This window comes from Hemicordylus capensis, chromosome 3 (assembly GCF_027244095.1).
Source record: "Hemicordylus capensis ecotype Gifberg chromosome 3, rHemCap1.1.pri, whole genome shotgun sequence".
NCBI lineage: Eukaryota > Metazoa > Chordata > Lepidosauria > Squamata > Cordylidae > Hemicordylus > Hemicordylus capensis.
This window is the reverse complement of record NC_069659.1, coordinates 100,027,543-100,052,619: the sequence shown is the minus strand read 5'-3', so window position 1 is coordinate 100,052,619 and position 25,077 is coordinate 100,027,543. Positions and strand designations below refer to the sequence as shown.

General features: G+C 44.7%; 1 protein-coding gene across 27 annotated transcripts in view; it reads right to left on the bottom strand.

The window, feature by feature from the left end:
* CASK (calcium/calmodulin dependent serine protein kinase) overlaps positions 1–25,077 on the bottom strand; it is a 402,451-nt gene that overhangs the window by 98,677 nt on the left and 278,697 nt on the right. For all 27 annotated transcript variants that reach the window (XM_053305461.1, XM_053305465.1, XM_053305452.1 and 24 more), the window contains 2 exons: positions 18,196–18,273; positions 7,220–7,300 (listed from right to left, as the gene is read on the bottom strand). In XM_053305461.1, coding sequence (XP_053161436.1) covers positions 7,220–7,300; positions 18,196–18,273 — 159 coding nt within the window. The remainder of the gene's footprint in view (positions 1–7,219; positions 7,301–18,195; positions 18,274–25,077) is intronic.

The window sequence follows — 25,077 nt, the reverse complement described above, 5'->3', positions numbered from 1 at the left end:
TCTCCTGAAGAAGTTGACATGGAGAAGTAGATTTGGGTGTCATCAGCATACTGATAACACCCCACTCCAAATCCCCTGGTAATCACTCCCAGCAGTTTCATGTAAATGTTAAAAAGCATTGGAGAAAATATGGAGCCTTGAGGGACACCATACTTTAGCTCAGATTTTGAAGAGCAGCAATCTCCAATCGACACTATCTGGAATCTGTCCGAGAGGTAGGAGTGGAACCACTGTAAAACAGTGCCACCCCCACCCCCAACACCCTCAGATGTTCCAGAAGGATACTATGATCGATAGTATCAAAAGCCGCCAAGAGATCCAAAAGAACCAACAGAGTCACACTTCCTCTGTCAATTCCCAATTGGAGATCATCCATCAGGCCGACCAAGGCAGTCTCCACCCCATAGCCCGCCCCAAAACCAGTTTGAAAAGGGTCTAGATAATCAGTTTCCTCCAAGCCCGCCGGGAGCTGAGAGGCCACCACCCTCTCAATTACCTTGCCCAGCCATGGGAGGTTGGAGACAGGCCTATAATTGCTCAACTCTGAGGGATCTAATGCAGGCTTCTTTAGAAGATGTCTAATGTTTGCCTCCTTAAGACAAGGAGGCATCCTGCCCTCCCTCAGAGAAGCATTTATGATTTCTACCAGGCTGTCCACAACAGCCTCCCTGCTAGATAGAACAAGCCATGTTGGACAAGGCTCAAGAGAACAAGTGGTAGGCCTCACCGTTCTGAGCAGCTTGTCCACATCCTCAGGAGTCACAAACTGAAACTGATCCAGTTGAATCGTATAAGAGGAGTTGCTGGACACCTCCAGTTCAGACATCAAATTAATTGTGGAGTCTCCATCTAAGTCGGCCCAAATTCGAGAGATTTATCGGCAAAAAACTCTTTAAACACACCACAGCGGGTAACTGATGGCTCCAAATTCTGATTCAAGGAAGGGGGAGCACTTATTAGCTCCCTCACAAGCCTGAACAACTCCGCCAGACGAGAACTCACAGATGGCATACGGGCAGAAAAGAACCGCTTCTTTGCCGCACGTATTGCCTGAGCATAGATCTTTAAATGTGCTCTATGTCGTAATCTGTCGGATTTGAGTCGAGTCTTTCTCCACTTGTGCTCCAGTCACTTACCTTGCTGCTTCTGCCCCCATAGATCTTCCGTATACCAAGGGGCCTGTTTTGAAGCGGGTCGGAGGGGATGCTTAGGAGCAATCGTGTCGACTGCCCTGGTGAGCATGTTATTCCAGTTTTGCATGAGGGCATCAACAGGATCACTAGCAGAGCCAACATTAAATCCCTCCAAGGCTTCTTGAAATCCTATTGGATCCAATAACCTCTGTGGGCAGACCATTCTAATAGGCCCCTCACCCTTGCAGTGATGGAAAGTGGATGTAAGCCTAACCTTAACCAGATGGTGGTCCGTCCATGACAACGGGGAAATCACTGGAGTCCCCACCCACTGAACACCACCCTGATCAGAGTAAAAGACCAAATCAATTGTGTAACCTGCAATGTGAGTCCGTCCGGAGACTACTTGGGATAGGCCCATAGTTGTCATGGCTACTATGAACTCCTGAGCTGCTCTGGACAAATTGGTCCCGAAGTGAACACTGAAGTCCCCCAGCACCAAAAGTCTGTGAGATGCCAACGGAAGTTCTGTAACCAAGTCCGTGAGCTCAGTAAGGGATTCCGTCGGGCAGCGGGGTAATCGGTACACCAACAGAAGTCCCAATCTATCCCTGGTCCCCAAACTTAGGTACACACATTCAATATGGTCAGATACCTTGACAGGGACCCTGGTAAGGGAGATGTTATCCTTATAGACAACAGCCACTCCACCTCCCCGCCCACGTCCCCTCACCTGCTCCTCTACAGAATACCCCGGAGGAAGAAGCTGGGACCAGACTGGGCCACCAGCCTCCCCCAACCAAGTCTCAGTGATACACACCAGGTCAGCCCCTTAATCCATAATCAAATCATGGATGACCTCGGGTTTATTTTGGACCGACCTGGCATTGCAGAGGAGCAAGGTAAGGATATGTGGGTTGTTGGCAGTGCTCCCCAAGGTCATAGAGCTGGCAGGACAGCCAGAAGGGGAAACAGCTATTAAATTTCTGACTACCCTTCCCCTGAAACGGCCTGCTGACCTGCCAACGTTACTTCTTCTATTCCCCACCACCACCGGAATAGCTGCCCCACATTCAACCAAGGCACCCCCTGTCTTCCCATCTCTATATGAACCCAAACACATAATTACTTCAACCCAATCTCACCAACAGTGAAGTGAGCAAGAATCTTCTCTAGCTGTTCAAGTTAGTATGTCGGCCCCAGCCCTCAGTCACACCTCCAAAGGCCGCCTCTAAAGGCTGGCCCCCTTTGGCGGCCAGCTTTGGCGGCCGCCTGTAGGTGGCCTGCGCCTCTGGCTGCAGTCCACTCTAATAAAGGCCAAGATCTCAGAAGCCCAATGGGTGTGTCTCACACCCACACCAATCAGACAGTTTGGCCAGGTGCATAGTATATCTGAACACAATTAGAGTGAGTAAGGACTGGAGTGCTGATCTAACTTTATCTTCCTGGACCGGAGGTTCTTGTAAGTAGGGAATATCTACTTGGATGTTGACATCACTGCTGTACAGATTTTCAGTATACTCCTTCCATCTCTGTTTGATCTTCTCTGAATCAGTTACTGTCTGTTCTTTGGCATCCCTTAACACACCAATTTGAGGTTGGAACCTCCTTTGGAGTTCAGAGATCTTTTGGGAAACTTTCCTTATTTAGCCATGTCTATTTCCATCCTCAAGGTATTTACAGATGTCATTGTAGTTCTGCTCCTTGTCTCTTCTAATTGCTTTCTGAAATTCCTATTAAGTTCCTTCCTGAGGTCTTTATCTTTCTTGACTTTGGCTTTTCTCCTCTTCTTGGCAATTTCCACCATCTGTTCTGGCATCCATTTTGCTTTCTTCTGTTTCTTGGTCTTTGGCAGTCTCTTTTCACATTCATCCGTAACAACTTTGATTTCATTCCACAGTTCCTCTGGTTCCCTATCAATGAGGTTAGGAATTTCAAATCAGTTCTTGATGTTCTCCTTGAAAATGATGTTCTCCTTGAAAATGAAAAACATTCTCAAGATCATATTGTGGAAGCTGGATAGCTTTGTTTTTCCGCTTTAGCTTGACTTGGAACTTGCACATGCGTAGTTCGTGATCTGTTCCATGATTGGTCCCCGGCCTTGTCTTTGCTGTTATAACTGAGCTCTTCCACCTCCTTGCACCAATAATGTAATCAACCTGATTTCTGTGTCCTCCATCAGGTGATGTCCATGTGTAAAGGCGCTGCTTTGGTTGTTTGAAGAATGTGTTAGCAACGAAGAGATCATTGGCTTGGCAGAAACTAATATGTCTTTCTCCTGCTTCATTTCTTTTTCCTAGGCCATATAGTCCGACTGTGTTTTCCTCCTTACCTTTTCCAACTTTGGCATTCCAGTCTCCAACCACCACCAGCACATCTTGCTTGCACGTTCTGTCAATTTCAGACTGAACTTGAGCATAAAACTCATCAACTTCCTCTTCTTCTGCATCAGTCGTTGGGGCATAGACTTGAAGAACTTTCATGTTAAAGGGTTGTACATGAAATCTAATTGATATTAGTCGGTCACTGACCACATTATACCCAAGTACTGTAATTGCTATATCCTTCTTGACTATGAAAGCAACACCGTTCCTTCTTTGGCTTTCGTGTCCTGAGTAGTAAATGGTATGATTTTCTGACTGAAAGTGTCCCATTCCAGTCCATTTTAATTCACTGATGCCCAACATGTCAATCCTTAGTTGATTCATCTTGTCTTTAACTGTGTCAAGCTTTCCCATATTCATGCTTCTTATGTTCCACATTCCCATTGTAATTCTGTCTGCAGCTTCGGATTTTCTTTTCCCGCATGGCAACGTCAGCTGCTAGACATCCAAAAGACTTTAATCTAACCATGTCATAAACATCATCGGTACTCTGAGAGATCCTCAGCTCTTCCTCAGTAGCATGTTGAGTACCATCCGACCTGAGGGGCCCATCATCTGGCACTACATTGACAATCACTCTATTTTGTCTATACATGTGGTTTTCTTGGTAAAATACAGGAGTGGTTTACCATTGCCTTCTCCCGCATAGTATGAAATGATGCCTTTGTCATTGTCATTGGAGTGATCGCCTGCTTCCAGCATTTTCCTATATTGCTGCTGCCCAATATAGGTGCCTGCTTGCTTTAGCTGGGCAGCTGGGATGACCTTCGCGCTTTTTGTGGCCCTACTGGGACTATAACTCCCTGCATACTTCTCATGCCCCCCAGGAATACCCCCCAGCCATGATGAGGCAGCATAGCAGGACTATGCTGGTGCCTGTAAAACATAAATGCAGCTAACAACCAAATACAAGAAGTCTCTAATATCTATGCAGAAACTGAGAGTAATTTGTATACACACATATATAGGCCAACACATATGCATCCCCTGCTAACTTGGCAAAGAGGCACCTTTTAACATGGTGTTTCTCTTTATTTAGCAGGGGGAGAGTAACTGGCCATATCCACCCCCAGGACAGTACCTCCAGTGACTTTTGCTGGTGTCTATCTTATGTTTCTTTTTAGATTGTGAGCCCTCTGGGGACAGGGATCCATTTATTTATTATTTCTCTATTTAAACAGCTCTGAGCCATTTTTGGAAGGATGGTATAGAAATCGAATGAATCTATATTATCTATATTATTAAGTCCTGTAGACAGACCAGGGGGATGCGTGGGGATGTGACAAGCCACGTCCTCATTGAAGCACCTGATTGGGCAGTGGGGATTCCATATGCAAAGAGGGAGGAGGAGCCTGTGAGAGCAGAAGCACCATGGTGATTGGGCAGCGGGAATTCTATATGCAGATAAGAAGGAGGAGCCTGTGATGGTTAAGGTCAGTTGGAATGCAATTGTTACTGATTGGAAGATGTTCTGTCAGCAGCCTGAGAGGAATGAGTGCCCATGGCAGCACTGGCTGCAAGGAAGGGCCCAGTTAACCAGTGCTGCTGTCTGGGGCTACGGAGGTCATTGTCAGAGGGAGGCAAGCAGGCAAGGGATGGGCCCAGGCCTGTCAGCGGCCTGAGGGAAACGAGCGGCCATGGTGGTGGCAGCAGCGAGGAATGACCCAGTCAACCACTACTGCTGCTACTGCTCCTCCTGAGCAGGAGCAGGGCTCAGGTGATGGTGGGAAGGTCTCTGTGGTTGCAGCTTGGCCAATAGGTGGCAGCAATGCTGCAGCCACGACCAAGAGGGGTGAGGGGAATGGAAGCAACGGGATGGAGGAGGAGGAGCAGGAGTGCAGCTCAGGTGAGGGTGGGGAGATTTCTGAGGTGAGGGGGGCTGTGGCAAGGGGTGAGGGGAGCAATAAAGTACTAGCACGCAGATGCTCTAGAGCATGCGAGAGTTCCAGCACTGAAGTGGAGAGAAATAATGGCGGTAGCCAGGAGGCGGCCGGCTGGTGGGCAAAGGCCTGCCGGCTGGAAGAGGTAGGCAGGTGGATGGTGGGCGAAGCCTTGCTGGCCGGGAAAGAGGAGGTGGGAGCAGGCCCTGGCCCGGCTGCATGGAGGAAGTGGCGGCAGGCTAGCCTAACCTGGCTGGTGGGGCGGCCTGGCCTGGGGAGACAGTGGCAGGGGGAGCGGTTTGTCAGTCAACCAGAAAGCCAGGCATACTGGCGTGAGGGCATGGGACGGCTGGGCGTACCTAGATATGCAGATGCTCTGCGCCTGGGCCGACTAGTAAATAAATAATGAATGAATAAACAAATACTGGTAAGGTTGGTCTCAGTAAAATATAGTAAAAAAAAATAAAAATGACAGTCTTGTTCTGTAACCAGGACAACCTTCTTTTTGGATATATGCCCAGCAATAAAGTTGCACAACACTGTTTTATAGCGATTATCAAGGATGCAGGTCATACATCAAAGGAAGTTATAGGAAGGAAGTCTTTCCTTACCCCCTAATCTTACCTACACATCTGGCCTCCAGTGCTGTGTGGATTTAGATTTGGTTTGGAAAGCAAAAGGACAAGTACAATAGGTTTAAAATAAGGAATCATTATCCTCCCAATAGCCTCTTTTATTCAGAAACTAAACCCTGAAATTCTAGCCACCCTGCAGTGACAACTTGATTTATCCCTGTTGGTTCCTCCTCTCCCACAAGGAGGTAGTTCCATGTTAAATGCCCCAGGAGGATGGTGCACGTCTGTGAATCAGAGCTCAGTGGGAAGTTGCACGTTCACATAATCTTCATTATTGGGGTAATCATTGGTAGTTATACTTCACCTCAGCTGCCCCCAGTAGATGATCCCGGGCTTGTTTCCTCAAGGTCCCTCATATCATATCTTGATGCTTGCCAGGTTGTCAACTTACGGAGAGCAGTACCAGATGCCCCTGGACTTGGTGAATCCCCTGCTACTTTAATGCCATCACTTTATTATTCCTTGCTGGAAGGCACAGCCCAGCTTCTTCTTCTCTCCCCTCCCCTCCATAAAAGGTAAAGATAAAGGAGCTCGGGTTGTGCCCCACCCACCAAGACTAGGTGTGGTAATGCTGGGGTATCATAGCCCAGCTTGGATCAGCATCTTTCCTGGCCTCCCATTCATTGGTTGCCAAGTCAGTGGTGTGGAGGTACTGGTCAAGTACTGTTCCGCTTGGTTTATCCTCTCTATCAAAAGGCTCTCTGATCTTTACTGGCAGGTTCATAACCCTATTTTCAAGCAATTCACACACTTTTAGAACACACAATAACTTAAACAATACATGTATTTAATTTATTATCTCAAACTGAGGCATCTACTTCATTTATAATAAAATGGATATTTTTCACATTCAATATTATCATAATTGTTAATCTTATAACTGTATTAGAGTTCTTTCACTGGATCTAATTTTAAAATTATTTTAATTGGATTAACTCGGACTCACAAAATAACTGCCTGAATGTACAGTTCTGACTGTGTTCAAAAGCAAAGAATCCTTTAGTGTAGGTAAATAGTGTGCATTATGAACTGCTGTGTTAGATAAGTTCGTTCAAACGGTTGATTGAATATACTTTGTTGGTAATTAGATTTTTGTTTCAACATTGTGGATTTCAGAGTGTTTTCTTCCCTGAAATAAGAGGTTTCTGTGAGAAGTGTTAAGGAGCTCCCTTAAAACATTTACTTACCATGAAATGAGGTTGTGTTAAAATACGTTTAAGTTCTTTTGCATCACTGTTTTCTGGGTAACATGAAATTTCTTCCAATACCTGTGAACCAAAGCAGCAGGAATATCAATTAAGCAATCTCATGTTTTTTTCCTGGTCAGCCAGAAGCCTTATTAATACAAATTCTATAATAGAAAGCCTGAGAGAAATTACCTACTTGATTAAAACATATCTTTTTCTTCATCAGATGAAACAACAGTGAATTATTCCCACACCAGCTAAGCACATTTTAATTATTATATTTCAGGGGGGAAGCTAATTATAAACTACATTTTGTTATTCTGCAAATTTGTATCCCATTCTTTACCTCCAAAAAGGTTGCAGCAGCATACAAGAGGTCTTCAGAAGTAGGTAACAGATCCAGGTAACATATCCAGGTAAAATCAATACCTGCTTGATTTTTGGAGTTTGACCTATATCAGCAGGCATATCCCAAGGACATGGCAAATTAGGATGAAGACCTGGAGCCCTTCAACGCACTGCCCCACCTTACTGGTCCTACTCCCTGAGCCAGAGGCCAGTCACCTCTTTCCCCCTCTCACTGACTTCCCCTCCCAGTATACATACTACCACCACTGTTCTTCCTGCAGCAGCAGCATCGTGCATCTGCTGCTACCTGTCTGCTCATGGTCTGTCTGTGTTGCTGCTAACTGCTCTAGCAGCAGCAACTCACTTGCCAAAGCACTGCACTTGTATGGCTTCGTTTCCTCCATTCAAGTATGCCATCATGCTTTCTTTTGTGGGGTGTTTGAATGGATTAAACAAAGCAGTACAAAGCAGGGCTGAGGAGAGTGACAGAGGGACAGGTGAAGTTATGCTGCTGCTGCCGCCAGCTAGCGGACCCATCGTTGGTGAAGCAGTTAGATGCACCCTGCTATAGTCAGAAAAGCAGTGGCAGGCAGGGTGTGCACCAGGAGCGGGAGGCCAGCGGTGGGAGGGGCAGTGACAGGGGTGAGCAAGAGGGGGAAAGGGTTTGTCAGTGGCCTCCAGCTCCAGGGGGGTGAGGTCAGCAAGGCATATATATATATATATATATATATATATATATATATATATATATGTAAAATAATATAATCTAGGTAGATTATGCAGGTAAATGTACTGTGATGAGTGCAATATGTTTGTGAGTGAACGTAATAAATTATTAGAAACAGCTGTATTTTTAATACTCCTTAATATAGAAGTTTGATTCTTGTCAGCCATAGGCTATGTTAAAAATGCTTAAAACAGCTTGCCTATGTGATGGTCTGCAAAAGCTTTTCACAATATAGTGGTCTGCTTAAAGGAAAAGTTTGGGAATGGCTATATAAATATTAAGAGGCCTCACACAAACACTGATTTGCCCTGGACCTTGCACCCCCTTACGAACAGCCCTGTTATTAGACTCCCTTAGAACATTCTAAGGGCTGCTCTCATTGGCCTTCTATCTTCTGTGGATACATATGACCTGGTAACAGTACAGTGGTACAGTGCAGCATACGAACAACAGAACAAAATGTAATCAAAGAACACATTTGCAAAGGACACGCAAATGGTCATGAAGTCAAACTTTCTTTTAAAAATTACTCCCCAGATTGTGTTCAGATTCTAAATCTTACCATTTTAATAAAACTCACTCATCTCTCTTTAGCTCCATTGTTTAAAACATAACAACAACATTTAAAGGATTTGTTAAGGAAACCAAGTACAACATCTGACTTCTTTGTGTTATTTGGATCTTTCCTCTTCCTGAACATGTTAAATTTGTTTTCAAGGAATCTGACAAAGATGAATGTTTACCATTTCTATATCACACCAAGAAATCCAGAAAGCCTATTACTCCTCTCAATATTCTTGGAGAGGCATTTTCTGGATAAATAGAAAACTGACAGCTGAATGTAACAAGAGAAAAACAAAGATATTTTCCTCCCTCAAATGTTGTGATTTCATTGGTCATAGTCACAAATTTTTCTAACTCCAGGGTGTCCTGTTTTGAGCCCTCTTGCAAATGAATAGGATCTGGATGTTTTATTTCCTATCAATTAATTATGTAAAATTCCCTGGGAAAATTAGGTCCCTGGAAAGCGGCGGTGGAGAAGGGCCACTACAAAATTTTAGGTTTATAAGGCTCCAGCCTCTCCTTCAAGCATTGTGACACATATGCATATACTCAGGCAGCTACACATATCCAAGCTCAACAATATACTCACTTAGATCCTAAAATTTACTCACTGTGGTAAATTAGTGGGAACAGCAGCATCCAACATTTGTTCCTTTCCTCCTTACTAGTGGACAGGTGGTGAGGTTAAGTCATTTGGCAATATACTGAAGCCATAACTCACTGTACTAAAACCTATGTTTGACCATTATATAGTAGCCTTAGGGTGTGAATACTTTACTGTGCACACATAGGAATGTGTAAGTCAGTTACTTTTGATAGTCCCATGACTTGAATAGAAATATTTTGGAATAAGGAGATTTAGTTTTACAGCCTTGTAAGGATATTGTCATTCTTGTTAAGGAGTGTGTGTATAAAAAAAATTAATCGTAAGCCACAATGGACCTAGCTGAAAATAATTATATTTAGATTGTGACCTAAAACCACTTACTCATAAGTAGTTCTACTGACTTTTTTAAAAAAAACCTACTTTTTAGAATTTTAGTGGTAGTTTACAAATATTCAAAACAGAATTTAACCATAAACATCAAATCTAAAGATTTCAGCTAGTATTGATGTGAATATAAGATGAAGCAAATCTTAAATTAACAGTATAGTCCTTAACCGGGGGGGGGGGGTTTCCACAATAGATAGTAGGTGGTTTTTTAAAAAAAGTGTGATTTGGCTAGCTTTTTAGGAACTCAGTAAGAGTTCCCAAACAGCTAGCCAAATCACATTTTTTAAAAGAGTCAGTTTTCCCATAATGAGATGAATCCCATATCTGCCTATACCTAGATTTGGGGTAGTGTTAACCTTTCCAAGGTGCTGTGATTTCTACTCTGGTATATGTCTCATCTTCTGAGAAATTCTGTGAGTATTAGGTCTGCTTGCTTGCTCCATTGAAAAAATATCCGGCAAGAGAGAGATAAGTTTATTCGGTCATTGACCAGCAAAACCAGCAATACTATACTCAAGTCCACGTGGACTTACTGTCCTCTGATGGAACCTATAGCCTCAAATACTCCAACAACTGAATATGACTGTCACATGTGGGATGAGTGCTGTAAGTTCATCACCATCCTCTCCAACAGTTTGCTGATTTCAAAGTAAAGGGCTTTTTGTTTTGTTTTTTGTACTTTGACAGAGATAACATGCCTCCAAGACTAAATGCTAGTTCTTGAGTTCTGGCACTAACACATTCATAGAACCTGAACAAAATATCTCACCTGTGTCTCTCCCTACTACCAAAGTAGACAAACTAATGTCAGTTTCCAAACTAGATTTTATCACTTCAGAAATGTCATGGTTGACATTAAATACTTGGACTTTTAAAAGGTTCTTGACAAAGTCCCTTATCAAAGGCTGTTGAATAAACTAAAAATCATGGGATAAGGCAACAATTTGTCTTATCTATTTACTGATAGGTAACTGGTTAAAGGAGAGGAAGCAGAGCATAGGAATCAATGGACAATTTTCACAATGGAAGAAAGTGGGATCCCACAGGGATCTGTTTGGTACCAGTGCTTTTTAATTTGCTCATAAATGATCTAGAAATCGGGGTTAACAGCAAGGTAGGCAAATTTGCAGATGACACCAGACTATCAGTTGAAGACCAATACTTTAATACTTGTAAGCAAGCACAATTCCACAGACGATTTATTTTTACATTTGTATCCCACTCTTCCTTCAACAAGCCCAAAATGGTGTACATGGTTATGTTTATCCTCACAACAACCCAGTTAGGTAGGTTAGGCTTAGAGAGAAGTTACTGGCTCAGAGTCACTCAGCAAGTATCATGGCTGAAGAGGGATTTGAACTTGTGTCTCCCAAGTCCTCAAGCAACACTTTAACTACTACACTATGCTGGATGATGATTGCCATTATACAGTGTAATTTAGTATCTACAATTTGTTGCAACATAATCGCTATTGTACTGATTGATCTGGATAGTGATTCCAGCGACATGCATAAATATGGGTTCTGCGCCTGCGCAGACCTGCTTCGGGCAGGCATCATTAGCTCCTCACGACGCCTTTAACCGCTACTGCACGAGCCTGCAGTACCTCTTATTGGGGGTTAGGCATCTCACTATTCAGTTTCTGTCTGGCCGCCGGTGCGTTCAGGCACTTTGGAAAGCTCTTAGCTCCTCAGTAAAGTTTGTTTGTTTGCTCATATCTACAGGCTTATTGAACTGGAATTGGATTGACTGACTACTCTTTTCGGACACCCCTTTGCTACTAAGAATATAACAGTTTTTAAAAAAGGGAAAGGATTTCACGGCAACAGACTACGGAACGGTAACACGTAAGCGAGCTTAGCGTTTCCTCTACCCCCCACTACCCCTCCCCATGCCTGAAATGGCCCTCGCACCAAAAGGTGCCACCCGTGAAAAAACCACCTTTAAGAGATGCCAAGGTTGCCAAGGGAAGCTCCCTTCAACGGATGGTCATCACCTCTGTCTTCTCTGTTTGGGAGAGGGGCACGCCGCCACAGCTTGTGAAGTCTGTGCGGGTTTTTCAAAGCAAACCGTAAAGAACAGATTGGCTCGCCTCAAGGTCGCCCTGATAGAGGATGCACTGAGCCCTTCTACTTCAGGCTCCCAAGCAGCCCCGGGATCTGCCTTCATAAAGCAATCTAAGCACCCGGGGAAGATGCACTTGGCATCGAGACCACTCTCAACATTGAGTCAGGACTCCACTTTTAAGCGGCCACTAAGCCAAGCCTCTAGCCCGTGCCATTGCAAAGCCTCACGGCCACAGAAAAAGAAAAAACACCATACGGATAATGCCAGATCCACCCCGTTGCCCTCGGGCTTGCAAGCGGCACGTCCTCGACATCAAGCAGTGTCGTTGTCTCCAGCCCCAACACCACAACTCTCGCCATCGAAGCTGAGCTTGATACCGACCGAACACACACAGGGAGAGACACATCGAACCAAACGTACAAAGGCTGGCCACAGTACAAAACCCAACTTGTCTTCGACTTCGAGGGATGCCTCGACATTGAAGGAAGCCTCAACATTGAAAGACGTCTTGGCATCGAGGAACATCTCCGGAAGAGGGCAAGCCTCGGTATTGGTGGATCTGCCTGAGATGGAGGTCGAGATAGTTGAGATCGAGGTGACTCCTCTGGGCACTGAGCCACCTCTAGACACTCAATGTTGATGATGATGATGAAGGAGCGGTAGATAGCCAAGCACTTCCAAATATCCCAAGAACACCTGATATAGGGGATTTGCTCACACATGGGGGAGCGGGGGCAGCAAATGTCATGCTGTCTCCAGATGAATACTTAATGTTTAGACAGTGGCACCTGCATCGAGGTCAGCACCGGGATGCAGTGACTCAGGTCACTCCTCAGAATGAACCGATGAGACATTCCCGCAAATCACAGACACACCAAGCAGCTGCATCCATAGCGGTGCAGGCAGCAATGCACCCTGCAGGAAGAACTGTGTCTGTTCAGGCGAGCTTCCCACCTCAACCTGCCCAGACGGATGCACGCACAACACAGACTGTGGCAAACCGTGTGCCAAATGCAAGAGTCACCGATACTCAAAAAGCCTCTAGCTCAACTTCTCAACCAACGGATTCTGACCCAGATGCTTCTGAATCCTCTGATGAGGAGAGCTATGCGTCCGGTTTATCCAAGGGGGACTCAGAGCCAACCTTGCCAGACTTGCCACTGGAAGTACCTCCTCCTTTGACTGTATCCCCCAACGAACAGCTGAAGACCTATCACCAGCAACTGATGGAGATGGCGGAGGTACTAGGTCTAGAAATGTGCCTAAAAACGAATGAGGTAGATGACCCCATCTACAATTTTATGAAACAGACACCAGGGTTACAACCGGTGTATCTACCAATGTTACCGGTTATCACAAATGCTGCACAGTCAGCGCTGGAAGTGCTACAGACTTTTACGCCTACATCAAAAAAATTAGAAACCTTATATAGGATCCAGGAAAACGACAACGTGTATCTACATAAGCATCCAGCCCCAAATTCACTAGTCATAGACTGCACTTCTACTTCTAAGACTGGGAGACGTCATATCACTCTGGCAGACAAAGAGGGGAGGAAGCTGGATGTCCTAGGTCGCTGTGCATATTTGACAGCTTGCCTTTCTATCAAAATTACCAATTACGTGGCTTGCCTGGCAAGATATACACATTGTCTATGGGAGAGACTATACGATCAAAGGACAATGCTCACCCCAGAACAGTTCAAGCAAAAGTTTGAAACCACCTTTGCACAAACTACAACTACTACACGGCAACAGTTAGCCAATGCAAAACATCTGGCTGAATTGGAATCAAGGACCCTGACTTCAGCAATCATGCTGCGACGCCACACTAGGCTCCGTTCGACATCGTTACAGCAAGACATGCGAGATCGCATTGAATCACTGCCATTTGATGGCAAAGGCCTTTTTGCAGAGACCACAGACAACACAATGGAACAATGGAAGAAGTCCAAGACGACAGCAAGAACCTTTATGGTTCAGACTCAAAGGTATAGTTCAAACTGTCAACAAACTTATCAAAGACGACGTTTCAATAACCAACGCTTTGACCGCAGGGAGTACCGTAAGTCATGGAATCGCTATAACAGGAAACCTTATGGTAACAGGAATAGGGCTGACCAACATAATAAAAATAAGACAGGACAGCAAAATAAACAACACCTTTGATTTGAACAAGATCCTCTAGCTCAGGGTTTCTCAACGTGTGGGTCCCCAGATGTTATTGGACTTCAACTCCCATAATCCCCAGCCCCAGTGGCCTTTGGTTGGGAATTATGGGAGCTGAAGTTCAATTACATCTGGGGACCCACACGTTGAGAATCCCTGCTCTAGCTGATGGACATCAGCCTATCCCTGATGTTCAACCAAGTGAAATTCTGACCCACTCATAAGGAATTCTGACCCAACCATCGGTCAGCACAAGGCCTTCCATCGCCTTGTGTACAGTCAGTGATTCCATCAAATGGCTAGCCATGCTTTAGCATGGCACAATATAACATCAGACCGTTGGGTTATGTGTATAGTCCAAACTGGATACGCCAAAGAATTCCATACTCTTCCAGAATCCTCAGGGATAAAATATACACCAGAAACTACTATTCTTAAGGAGGAGGTCAACTCCTTATTGGAAAAACATGCTATATCACCTGTGCCTTGGTCGCGATGCCAATCTGGTTTTTATTCCAGATATTTTCAAATTCCAAAAAGGGATGGAGGCATAAGACCAATCATGGACCTCAGAGATTTGAACCAATATGTCGATGTAAGGAAATTCCATATGATGATGTTGCAAGCAATCCTCCTTCTTTTGAATGGAGAAAGGTGGATTGCAACGTTGGATTTAAAGGATGTCTACTTCCATGTCGGCATACAATCGAATCACAGGAAATATTTGTTTTACGTTAGGCACACAGGTGTATGAATACAATGTTTTACCCTTTGGCCTAGTAACTGCACCTAGAGTATTTACCAAATGTATGGCTGTAATAATTGCTCATCTCAGAATACAAGGAATATCCATTTTTCCTTATTTAGACGACTGGCTCGTGACAGCGAAGACAAGGGAACAGCTGGAGACCCATGTCATGACAGTCACGACGTTGCTGGACCAATTAGGAGTGAGAATCAACTGGAAGAAATCTCACCTAGAACCAGCCAAGAGACTGCTATACATAGGTGCAGTCTTAGACATGGAAGCGCAAAGAGCCTTTCTACCCTTGGAAAGATATCAGAGGATATGCGGGTTGGTGGAACACTTCCATGTAGCCCTGAAACAGTGGGCAAGATCAATTCAAGTTCTACTAGGCCTGATGGCATCCTGTACCTCAACAGTACAATATGCAAAACTCAGAATAAGGAAACTACAGACTTGGTTCCTGAGGTTCTTCAGACCCAACATAGACTCTCAAGACAAAACATTTCACATACCGGAAAGGGTGCTTGCATCCCTTCAGTGGTGGATAAAGGACAAGAACATGCTGGCAGGTATGCCCTGCCGTACACAAGTACCAACCTTGACATTGACCACACATGCCTCCCAACTCGGTTGGGGGGCCCACTTATGAGGGCAACAAAAGCTAGGACACTGGACTCAACAGGAACAGCATTTACATATAAACTTCTTGGAACTTCTGGCAACCTTCAAAGCACTACAGGCTTTCAAACACGTACTCCTCAACAGGACTGTTCTATTACAAATAGACAATACGACGGCAATAGCTTACATAAACAATCAAGGAGGAACAGTATCATGGCCACTTTGTCGACTAAGACTCCAAATATGGAATTGGTGCATCGCCAGAGGGATTCATCTTCAGGCCATTCATATCAGAGGACAGGACAATGTCCTCGCGGATGCACTAAGCAGAACCAAGACCTTGCATCAATACGAGTGGGAATTACACCCACTTCTGATAGAGCGGATATTTCATATATGGACCACTCCAATGGTGGATCTGTTTGCAACTGCTGGAAACAAGAAATGTGTACAATATTGCTCAAGGATGGGACTGGGAAAAGACTCAATGGGAGATGCTTTCCAGTTTCAATGGACACAGAGTGTGTTTTACTTTTCCCCACCGTATCCGCTGCTCAACAGGGTAGTGGCCAAGTTGCTTCAGGACAAGACCAAGGCAATTGTCATCGCTCTTTGGTGGCCACAGCAGCCATTGTTTCCATGACTCTCAGCCTGGCGAGACAGAATTACAAGAAGTTGCCACGGAGGACAGACCAGATTTTCCAGGATGAAGGGAAAGTCCTGCATTCCAACCTTGCCACGCTCAATCTGACGGCGTGGAGAGTTGGCTTCTAGCCCGTATTCTTCGGAATAACAAAAAGGAGTCTACCAGAAGGACTTATGCAGAGAAGTGGAAAAGATTTGCTACCTATGCAAAAGAGAAAGGTTTCCGTCCACGGAATGCAACACTTAAGGAAGTCCTTCTATACCTTACATCCCTGAAGACAAAAGGATTGGCTAATGTCTCTATTAGAGTTCACATAGTGGCCATTTCTTCTCGCCATCAAGGTTGGGATGGCAAGACAGTATCTTCACATCCCAAGACAAAAGACTTTTTGAAGGGGATCAATAATGTTTATCCCCCTGTTAGAACTCCAGTAGAAAAATAGAGCCTTTCTCTAGTTCTCGCTGCGCTGACACAGTCTCCTTTTGAACCTATGGCTACCGCACCAATGAAATTGGTGACCCTGAAGACACTTTTTCTAATAGCCATTACCTCTGCTAGAAGAGTTAGTGAACTACTTGCGCTTAGAATAGATGAGCCTTACACAAAAATCCATCCAGAAAAAGTTGTTATGCGCATAGACCCGGACTTCCGTCCAAAAATTGTAACAGACTTTCATGTGAATCGAGATACTGTCCTACCTACTTTCTTTAGAAGCCCAACAACACCACTTGAACAAACGTTGCACAGTTTGGATGTCAGGAGAGCTCTTCTCTTCTACCTAAAGAGAACACATCCCTTACAGAAGACTAATCACCTGTTTTTAACATATACTGTAAAGGCAGTTGTAAAGGCCAGCAGCCATCACGACAACGCTTGTGCTTCTGGTTAGTAGAGGCCATAAGGAGCGCATATGAGTTTCAGGGGAAGACAGCTCCAAGGTCTATTACAGCCCATTCAACTAGGGCTTACTCTGCTTCAGCAGCACACTTGGCTGGAATTCGTATGACGGAAGTATGTTCTGCAGCAACATGGTCAACAGACCACACTTTTATAAAACATTATGCCTTAGACCTACAGCGGAGGCAAAGTTTGGCAGGGAGGTGTTGAAGAGGGTGTTACAGTAGCATTCAGCGCCCTCCACCAATGGGGTTAGCTCGTTAGTCACCCATATTTATGCATGTCACTGGAATCACTATCCAGATAAACAGGTTGCTTACCTGTAACAGATGATCTGGTAGTGATTCCGCAACATTCATAAAACCCTCCCAACCGACCCCGCTAAACACTACACGGATACTATGTCTATATTAGAATGTATGGATCATACCTGGCTATGTCGGTCAATCAGAAACTGAATAGTGAGACACCTAACCGCCAATAAGTGGTACTGCAGGCTTGTGCAGTAGCAGTTAAAGGCATCGTGAGGAGCTAATGATGGCTACCCGCAGCAGGTCTGCACAGGCGCATAACCCATATTTATGAATGTCGCAGAATCACTACCAGATCATCTGTTACAGGTAAGCAACCTGTTTTTTTGAGCAACATGATTCAAATATATTTTAGATTCTTATTGCTGAAGTTCTTTGTAGAAAAAGTAATAAAAAGCAAATTCTTATCAGACTGGGAAATAAGATGTTGGCCCAGCAAAAAAGCTTCAGATGTTCAGCGTTTTAATAGAAGAATACATTATTGTTAAAAATAGTTATATACCAATTTTCAACAACAACAACAACATAGCAAAAGAAGTGAGAAAATGGTTCAATTCCCCAAATGGGTTTAAAGTCCAAACAGCAACACACTAAAACATCAGCAGCAGTCACTGCAAAATACACTAAGCTAGGATGAATAGGGGCAATTGCTCTTCTTACTGGTAAATGAGTGGTAAGTGGTAAAGTCACCACTTTAAAAATTTCTGGTTAGCAAAAAAAAAGTGCTTGTTAGCACAAGAAAGCCACCACTTTAAAAAGTGCTGCTTACTGCATAACAAGGAAAACATTTTCACAGTTCTCAAATGGATTATTATATACTATATACTGATTTGCAATATAAAATTCTATGTTCAACAGAATTAAAGCATGCTTTAAAATACTTGCCTCTTTGGCTCTCTGTACAGCATCACTTGGCGGATTCCTGATTTGTGGTGAAGATTTTGTGTTAATTTTGTCATAAAGCTGAAAGAAAAAATAGTAACTGCATTTTATTAGTATCAGTTTGTCATTTAACAATAAAAAAATAATAATCTTGGAAGTATTTCAACGTATCACAGCTGGCAAATATCAACACAAATTAAGCCACAATAATGGATGCCACTTGTAGTTATGCCACAGAAATGCTTCCCACTTAAAATGTTTCTAATATTAAACCACTCATTCCTACCCCCACAATAGGATAAAACAGATTCCAGAACTAAACAATGTCAAGTAGCATAAAGAAATATATTTCATTCCAAATTTTATTGGAATGAATAATTTTATTTATTCATTCCAAACCAACTTCGATTACCAAAATACATCATACATAAACTAAAATATACAAAAATAAAATAAAAATCAGATTCTTAACAAGGGTTGATATATAGCTTGAAACAACCTTTTAAAAATCATTTACCCATTTTAGTACCACAACATGCCTGACAATCCTTCACACTACTTTATTAAGGATGATGTGCATCTGGATACCTTTCCCATGGAAATGTGAATCTATAACAGATATTACAGGTGGCTATAATGTGTACGTAAAATATTGAAAGCATAAGAGAATGGATCATGTAAAATGAAAAAACTAGAACTGTGCCCTTCCTGGCATGAATGTTAAACACATTCTTGAAAATAATCCATGGCAAATCTATCACACAGGGAATAAATTATTTCCAGAAACTTATTTGAAGAGAAGGAGAAACCATGAGAAAACTGACATCTGGGAAAGTTTCATACTATGGCCAATTTCTTGGTTCTCTCTTAATACAAAAAACCCTGGCCTTTTCGTCTGCCCTAATTTTCTTTACATGACAAATTTAATGTATAATGCATTTTTACAAGAGCATCAGTTGTCAGAGAAATCTTGTCCATAAGAACTGTTGCCCACACAATTTTCTCAGGAATCTGCTCCCAAGAAACATAAAAGTTGGGGCTAAAGTCTTCAAAAATGTTCATATTCAGGGATGGGTTATGTTAGAAAAATTAATGATTTCTTTGCAACAAAACCTGGAATACAGGGCCCCCAAAATACAGACAGAAACTCTACCTGCATTGATAAAGTATAAGGATGCAGCTGCACATGTTTTCCCCCCAGAGATATGTGAAGCGATACTGATTAGGGATCCACTGAGAAATAAGTATCTCAATTAAGAAAGGTAGAGGATGACCAGAAGCAAAGTGGATGACGATAGCAATGAATGCAGCGAGGGGGCCTTAAAGGCCAAGTTGAAGACAGATCATCCTGGAGAGAACCTATGTGGTTGCTAAGAGTCGACACCAATTTGCTGGCACTCACTCACTCACTACTCATATTTTCCTTAGAATGCATCTCAGATGTCTGTATAAACAAAGCACTAGGAATACTGCCAGTAGCAAGTATGCCTCTTGAGCAGGCTTAATAATGTCATTTCCAGTGGTATGCTGACAGAAGCTCTTCCTACTGTAGATCTGTCTGGAAGTAAAGGCTCCAGGGTTGTCCTACCACGAGGCAGGGAAAGCAGTCACTTTAGGCGCAGGCATGAGGAGTGCAGGTGGCAGCAAGGACCAGCCCCCTACCACCATAGGTTCTACTCTAGGGGCCTCTCTGTTGCCTGCTGCCAACAGTCCTTCCTCACCCCACTGAGGCATGCTGTTTATTTTCCTCTCCTTTCCCTTCTGGGGTTTAGTTCTACTTTCTCTCCCAACCCCCCCCCCCCCCGCCAATGTGAGCTAGCAATGCCCTTTGCCACTACTGCTTGGATTGTTGGCATGGTTAGAGTGCTCATGTGTCACCCTTCACTGCCTCAGCAGCATGGCCTGAAAATGTTGAGCACCTGCTCACAGATGGGGTGGGCATGTCAGACAGCAAAATGGCTTGACTACCCCTGAAGGGCTCTATATCAATGTTTTAATGTTGGAACAGTGAAACTAATCTAGTTAGTTTCATTCTTAGGGTGAAATGCATTACACTGTGTGAGTAAAATTCAAACATAGGTTAAAAGGAAGAGTTCCAGCTTGCCATGTTAAGCAGAAGCTCGAGTTCTCCTCACTAACTGGATTGTTTGCCCCGCAGACTGTAATTTTAGAAGACTGGCTGGGGAAGTTTGCTTATTGGGAATTCTTGTGCTGGTTTTTGCAAATGTGAATGGCAGTGTGCAGGACCAGCACAGGAACCTACACATGTCGGGATATCATCAGGCTATGCCAAGTTCTCTCACAAAATAACTTGTGCAAACTTTCAAACATGACTTCAGTCACTAAAAACAATACATTCCTTGTGAAAAATATTGCACCTAAGTATGTTATACAGGATAACTACAGGAAAATTAAGGATGCCATTCCACTAAACCCCTTGGTAAAATGTTAATCAGAATACATCAATTCTGAACTAAAAGGAGGACCAGTTTCTCATTACACCCAGAAAAAAATATTTAAGGGAACTCAAAAAGATAAGAGACGAGCAGTGGATGGGTGGTGGGGTCTCTTTCCCTATTGCGAGGAAAAATAAATGCTTTATCCCTATCTCTATCCAGATACACAATCTGGCAATGTTCTTATGAATCATTTTGGTAGTTCTGGAGCTTCATATTTTTCAAAATATAAGATTAAAAACTAAAGGTTTTTTTTAAAAGCTGCAAACTCAAACCACTTACAAAAAAGTCCCACTGAACTCTATGGAATTAGCATCTAAACAAATGTTAAGGATTGGGCTGTAAGATTGCTATCTATGAAGTAATTTACACTGCAATCCTAAACACACTTACTAGTGAGTAAGGTCCATTGAACTCAGTGGGACATACTTCTGAGTAAGCATGTTTAGGATTGTGCTTTAAGATTATGGTAACTATGAAGAATAAAGGCTTTATCTGAAGGAAACATGAAATGAGTGTGAACATAAAATTTGACTATCTTGAAGAGTAGTTTCTAAACAATGTAAACAGCTGAGAAGGCAAGCCATAAACCATTATTGGCTCCGTGCTGTGCTTTCTCCTATAATTGATATAGTTTTCATGTTTTGTGTTTGTTTTTACTTAAATAAAAACATACTATTTAAAAGGAGGAAAGAAACACGCACACTTGTATATACTGTAGATGGTGACATGGCCAGATTTTGAAATGCATTTTGCAGAAACAAACATTTGCAAAGTTATTTAATTTTCCTATGTAAAGAATAATTATGAAAGATAAAAAAGGAATATAATTGAAGTACAAAGTAACAATCAACACAAAATATGATGAAAGCTCACAAAATAGTTGATGTACATTTACAATGCAAATTTATTTGATTACTCATTATATTCTCAGTAATTTTTTTTTTTGCAAAGCACAGACCAGTAACAGAAATATCATCACACCTTATGAAGACATGTGTGAAATAAAGTGGCACAAACTTGGTAGGTTAATAGTTAAAACACTTCTGACCACAACTATAGTGCTTAGGACAGACAAAGCTTGCAGCACAGACTGGCCTCAGACATATAAAAGTTGATATTGTTCTCCAGCTAAGCAGAAATGTAACTTGTAAATTGAATGTCATCTGTATTCAGAATCACACACAGAAGTTGTCCTTGAGGGAAGGCCAAACTGCTCCGCTCAATAAGAGAGATCCCACTTGTATCCATCAGCACAGGAAGGGGTGTAATGATACTTTCTAGGAAGCTGGGTTCTTTTTTATTGTTATATTTGTTTCCAGCAAGTTTGGCTAGCATTCAGCAGTGAACACAGAACAAGCTATTTCTCCTATGTTTCCCCTTTAGTATTCATGAAATACACTTATCTGCTAAAGTTCAAATTGACATGGTGGCAGCTGACCCATGTGTTTAAGCCATATTTCCCCCCAGTCAGCATGTATGTGCATGCACTTTGCATGGGGCTGTCCATGAAGAATACTCAGAAACTTCAGTTGGTGCAGAATGCAGCTGCCAGGGCTCTCTCTGGAACTACTCACTCGGACCATGTTACACCTAATTTGAAAGAGTTGCACTAGCTGCCAATGTGTTTCCAGATCCAATTCAAGGTGCTGGTTATCTATCTATATATATATAATTCTCCTGGGTGTGCCCAGGAGAAATGCGCCCCGGCAGCCCAGCTGATTAGCTGGGCTGCAGGGGGCGCCTGATTGGCTGGCAGCACACCCAGGAGAATTCGCTTGCTGGGCGGCTGCGGAGGCAAGGCGGCGGGCCCAGGGCCGCGGCGGCGGAGCCCAGCGAGGCGGTGGGCCCAGCAAGGTGGCGGCGGCCCCGGCCGTGAGGCGGGGCGAGGCGGCGGGCCAGGCCGTGGTGGCGGGGCCCAGCGAGTGCTGGGCCCAGCGAGGTGGGGCAAGGCGGCGGGGCCCAGCGAGGCGGCAGGGCCGGGCCCGGCCGCGGAGGCGAGGCGGCGGGACTGGCCGGGCTGGGCCCGGCCGCGGAGGCAGGGCGGCGGGCCTGATGGCGGCACTCTGGGGCCGGCCGCGGCATCGGCGGCGGCACTCTGGGGCCGGCCAGGCCCGCTGGCGGTGGCGGCAGCCACACTCTGCCCCGCCGGAGACGGGGGGCGGGAGGAGAGAGAGAGGTAGCCTGGCCTGGCCAGGCCCGGCCGCGGAGGCGAGGCGGCGGCGGCTGCACTCGGCCCCCGCAGGGCGGCGGCGGCCGCACGGGTCAGCTAGTAGATATAATTCTCTCCAAGGCATACCAGTGGCTAATCCCGGGGATGGCAGCCCTTGCAAGAGTTCACGAGCAGAAGCACCTGATTGGGCAGTGGGGATTCCATATGCAGATAGGGTGGAGGAGTCTGTGAGATCAGAAGCACCATGGTGATTGGGCAGTGGGGATTCCATATGCAGATAGGGAGGAGGAGCCTGTGATGGTTAAGGTCAGTTGGAGTGCAACTGTTACTAGTCAGAAAATGTTCTTGATTGTAAAGGAGAGGGGGGAAATATATTTGAACCGAGCCAGTTTGAATTCCTCACCAGATTCCTCTTTACCAGTCAAGGTGAGGGACAGGGGGAGCTTCCCTAAAAGTGGAGTGGGCAGGAGTAAGAAAGAATCTTAAAAATGCTGCTGATGGTGGCTGTGGAGGCTCCACCCACCCCTACCACATGCATGGAGGCCATTTTAGTGACCTCCATGTTTGTGCAGAGGTCCAAATTGGCCCAGGCTACTCAGGGGGAGCTGGTGGTGGTGATGCAGCCGTCACTTTTAAGGTACTTTCTTACTGCCCTCCCATCCGCTCCACTTTTATGGAAGCCCCCTTCGCCCTTTCCTGGTAAAGATGAATCCTCATCAATCACCAGCAGAGCTCTGAGCCCTTTCAAACCGTGTCTGGTTCAAAAGTGCACAGAATTGGACCGGGCCAGCTTGAATCTGGTTCAGATTCAAGCCAAAGCAGCTTTGCAGGTTTTGTGTACATCCTTAGCGGACTGGTGGTATGCATGAGAGGTGCAGACTGGCAAGTGGGAGGTGGACTGGTGTCACATGCGAGGGTGAGTGTGAGTTGTGCATGAGCCCCTGCTCATCTGCATATGCCATGGGGAAAGGGGAGGGCTGTGCACTGGCAGGGCAAACACAGGCCCCTGTTCAGTAGCTATGCCCTGGCCTCCGCAGAATTATTTGCATTAAGTCAATGACAAGTCCATAGTTTGCTATTCACAAGACTTTGGGCATGCTTCTACAGTTTTATACTGACATAACAGGAACACAAATTGTGATACATGCCTTGGCAATTTCTAGATTGGTTCTTATAATATGCTTTTGCAAGTTGCATCCTATAAAATGTGCTTGAAAATGCTAGCTGACATCCAGACTAATCCTGCACAAACCTGCCAAGGGGTTCATGGCACATGAACAGAGAGGGACAATTTTCAGTCATCTTTCGCTCTGCAATCTTTTGTGCTTCCTGAAATGATGACCCTGAGGATTCCCCAACCGCCAGGGAAACAGTTTTGCTAGACCAGTGTTTTTTTGTTTGTTTTTAACTGCAACTTACTGCTCAGCCTATATAGGAAGGCTGCCAGTGGCCACAGCCCTCAGAAGCTTGCTGGAGAAGAGGAGAAGAGGATTCTATCTCCCTCAGGGTGTGAGACTGGGGTGCTTGCCTCTTCTCTTCGGTCCTCCCTGGTTGCCATCTGCCTCCCCCAGGACTGCTTGCGGAGAGGCTTTGCTGGACTGGGGCTGTAAGGGTGACTGGGCAGTTTTTCCTGGTTCCACCTGCTGAGCTTACTGCTCAGCCTATATAGGAAGGCTGCCAGTGGCCACAGCCCTCAGAAGCTTGCTGGAGAAGAGGATTCCATCTCCCCCAGGGTGTGAGACTGGGGTGCTTGCCTCTTCTCTTCTGTCCTTCCTGGTCGCCATCTGCCTCCCCCAGGACTGCTTGTGGAGAGGCTTTGCAAGACTGGGGCTGTAAGGGTGACTGGGCAGTTTTTCCTGGTTCCACCTGCTGAGCTTACTGCTCAGCCTATATAGGAAGGCTGCCAGTGGTGGGGGGCCTGCCACCGGCGGGGTCACCACTGAAGGGGCGACACCAAAGGGGGTTGCCCCTTTGGGGGAGCCACTTCGGGGGAGAAACGAGGGTGAGGGCTGGACACTTTGTCCAACCATTTGTATAGAGGGAGGCATTCAATAGTGGGGCTTCTGTTCAATCAGTTTTAAGTTGTGCTGAGGTTGGGTTGAAGTTGTAATGTGTGTGGGTTTGTCTGGAGATGGGGAGCCAGGGAGTGCCTTCGTTGAAGGTGGGGCAGCTATTCCTGTGGTGGTGAGGAATAGAAGAAAAAATGCTGGCAGGTCAGCAGGCTGCTCCAGGGGAAGGGTGGTCAGAAATCTAAAA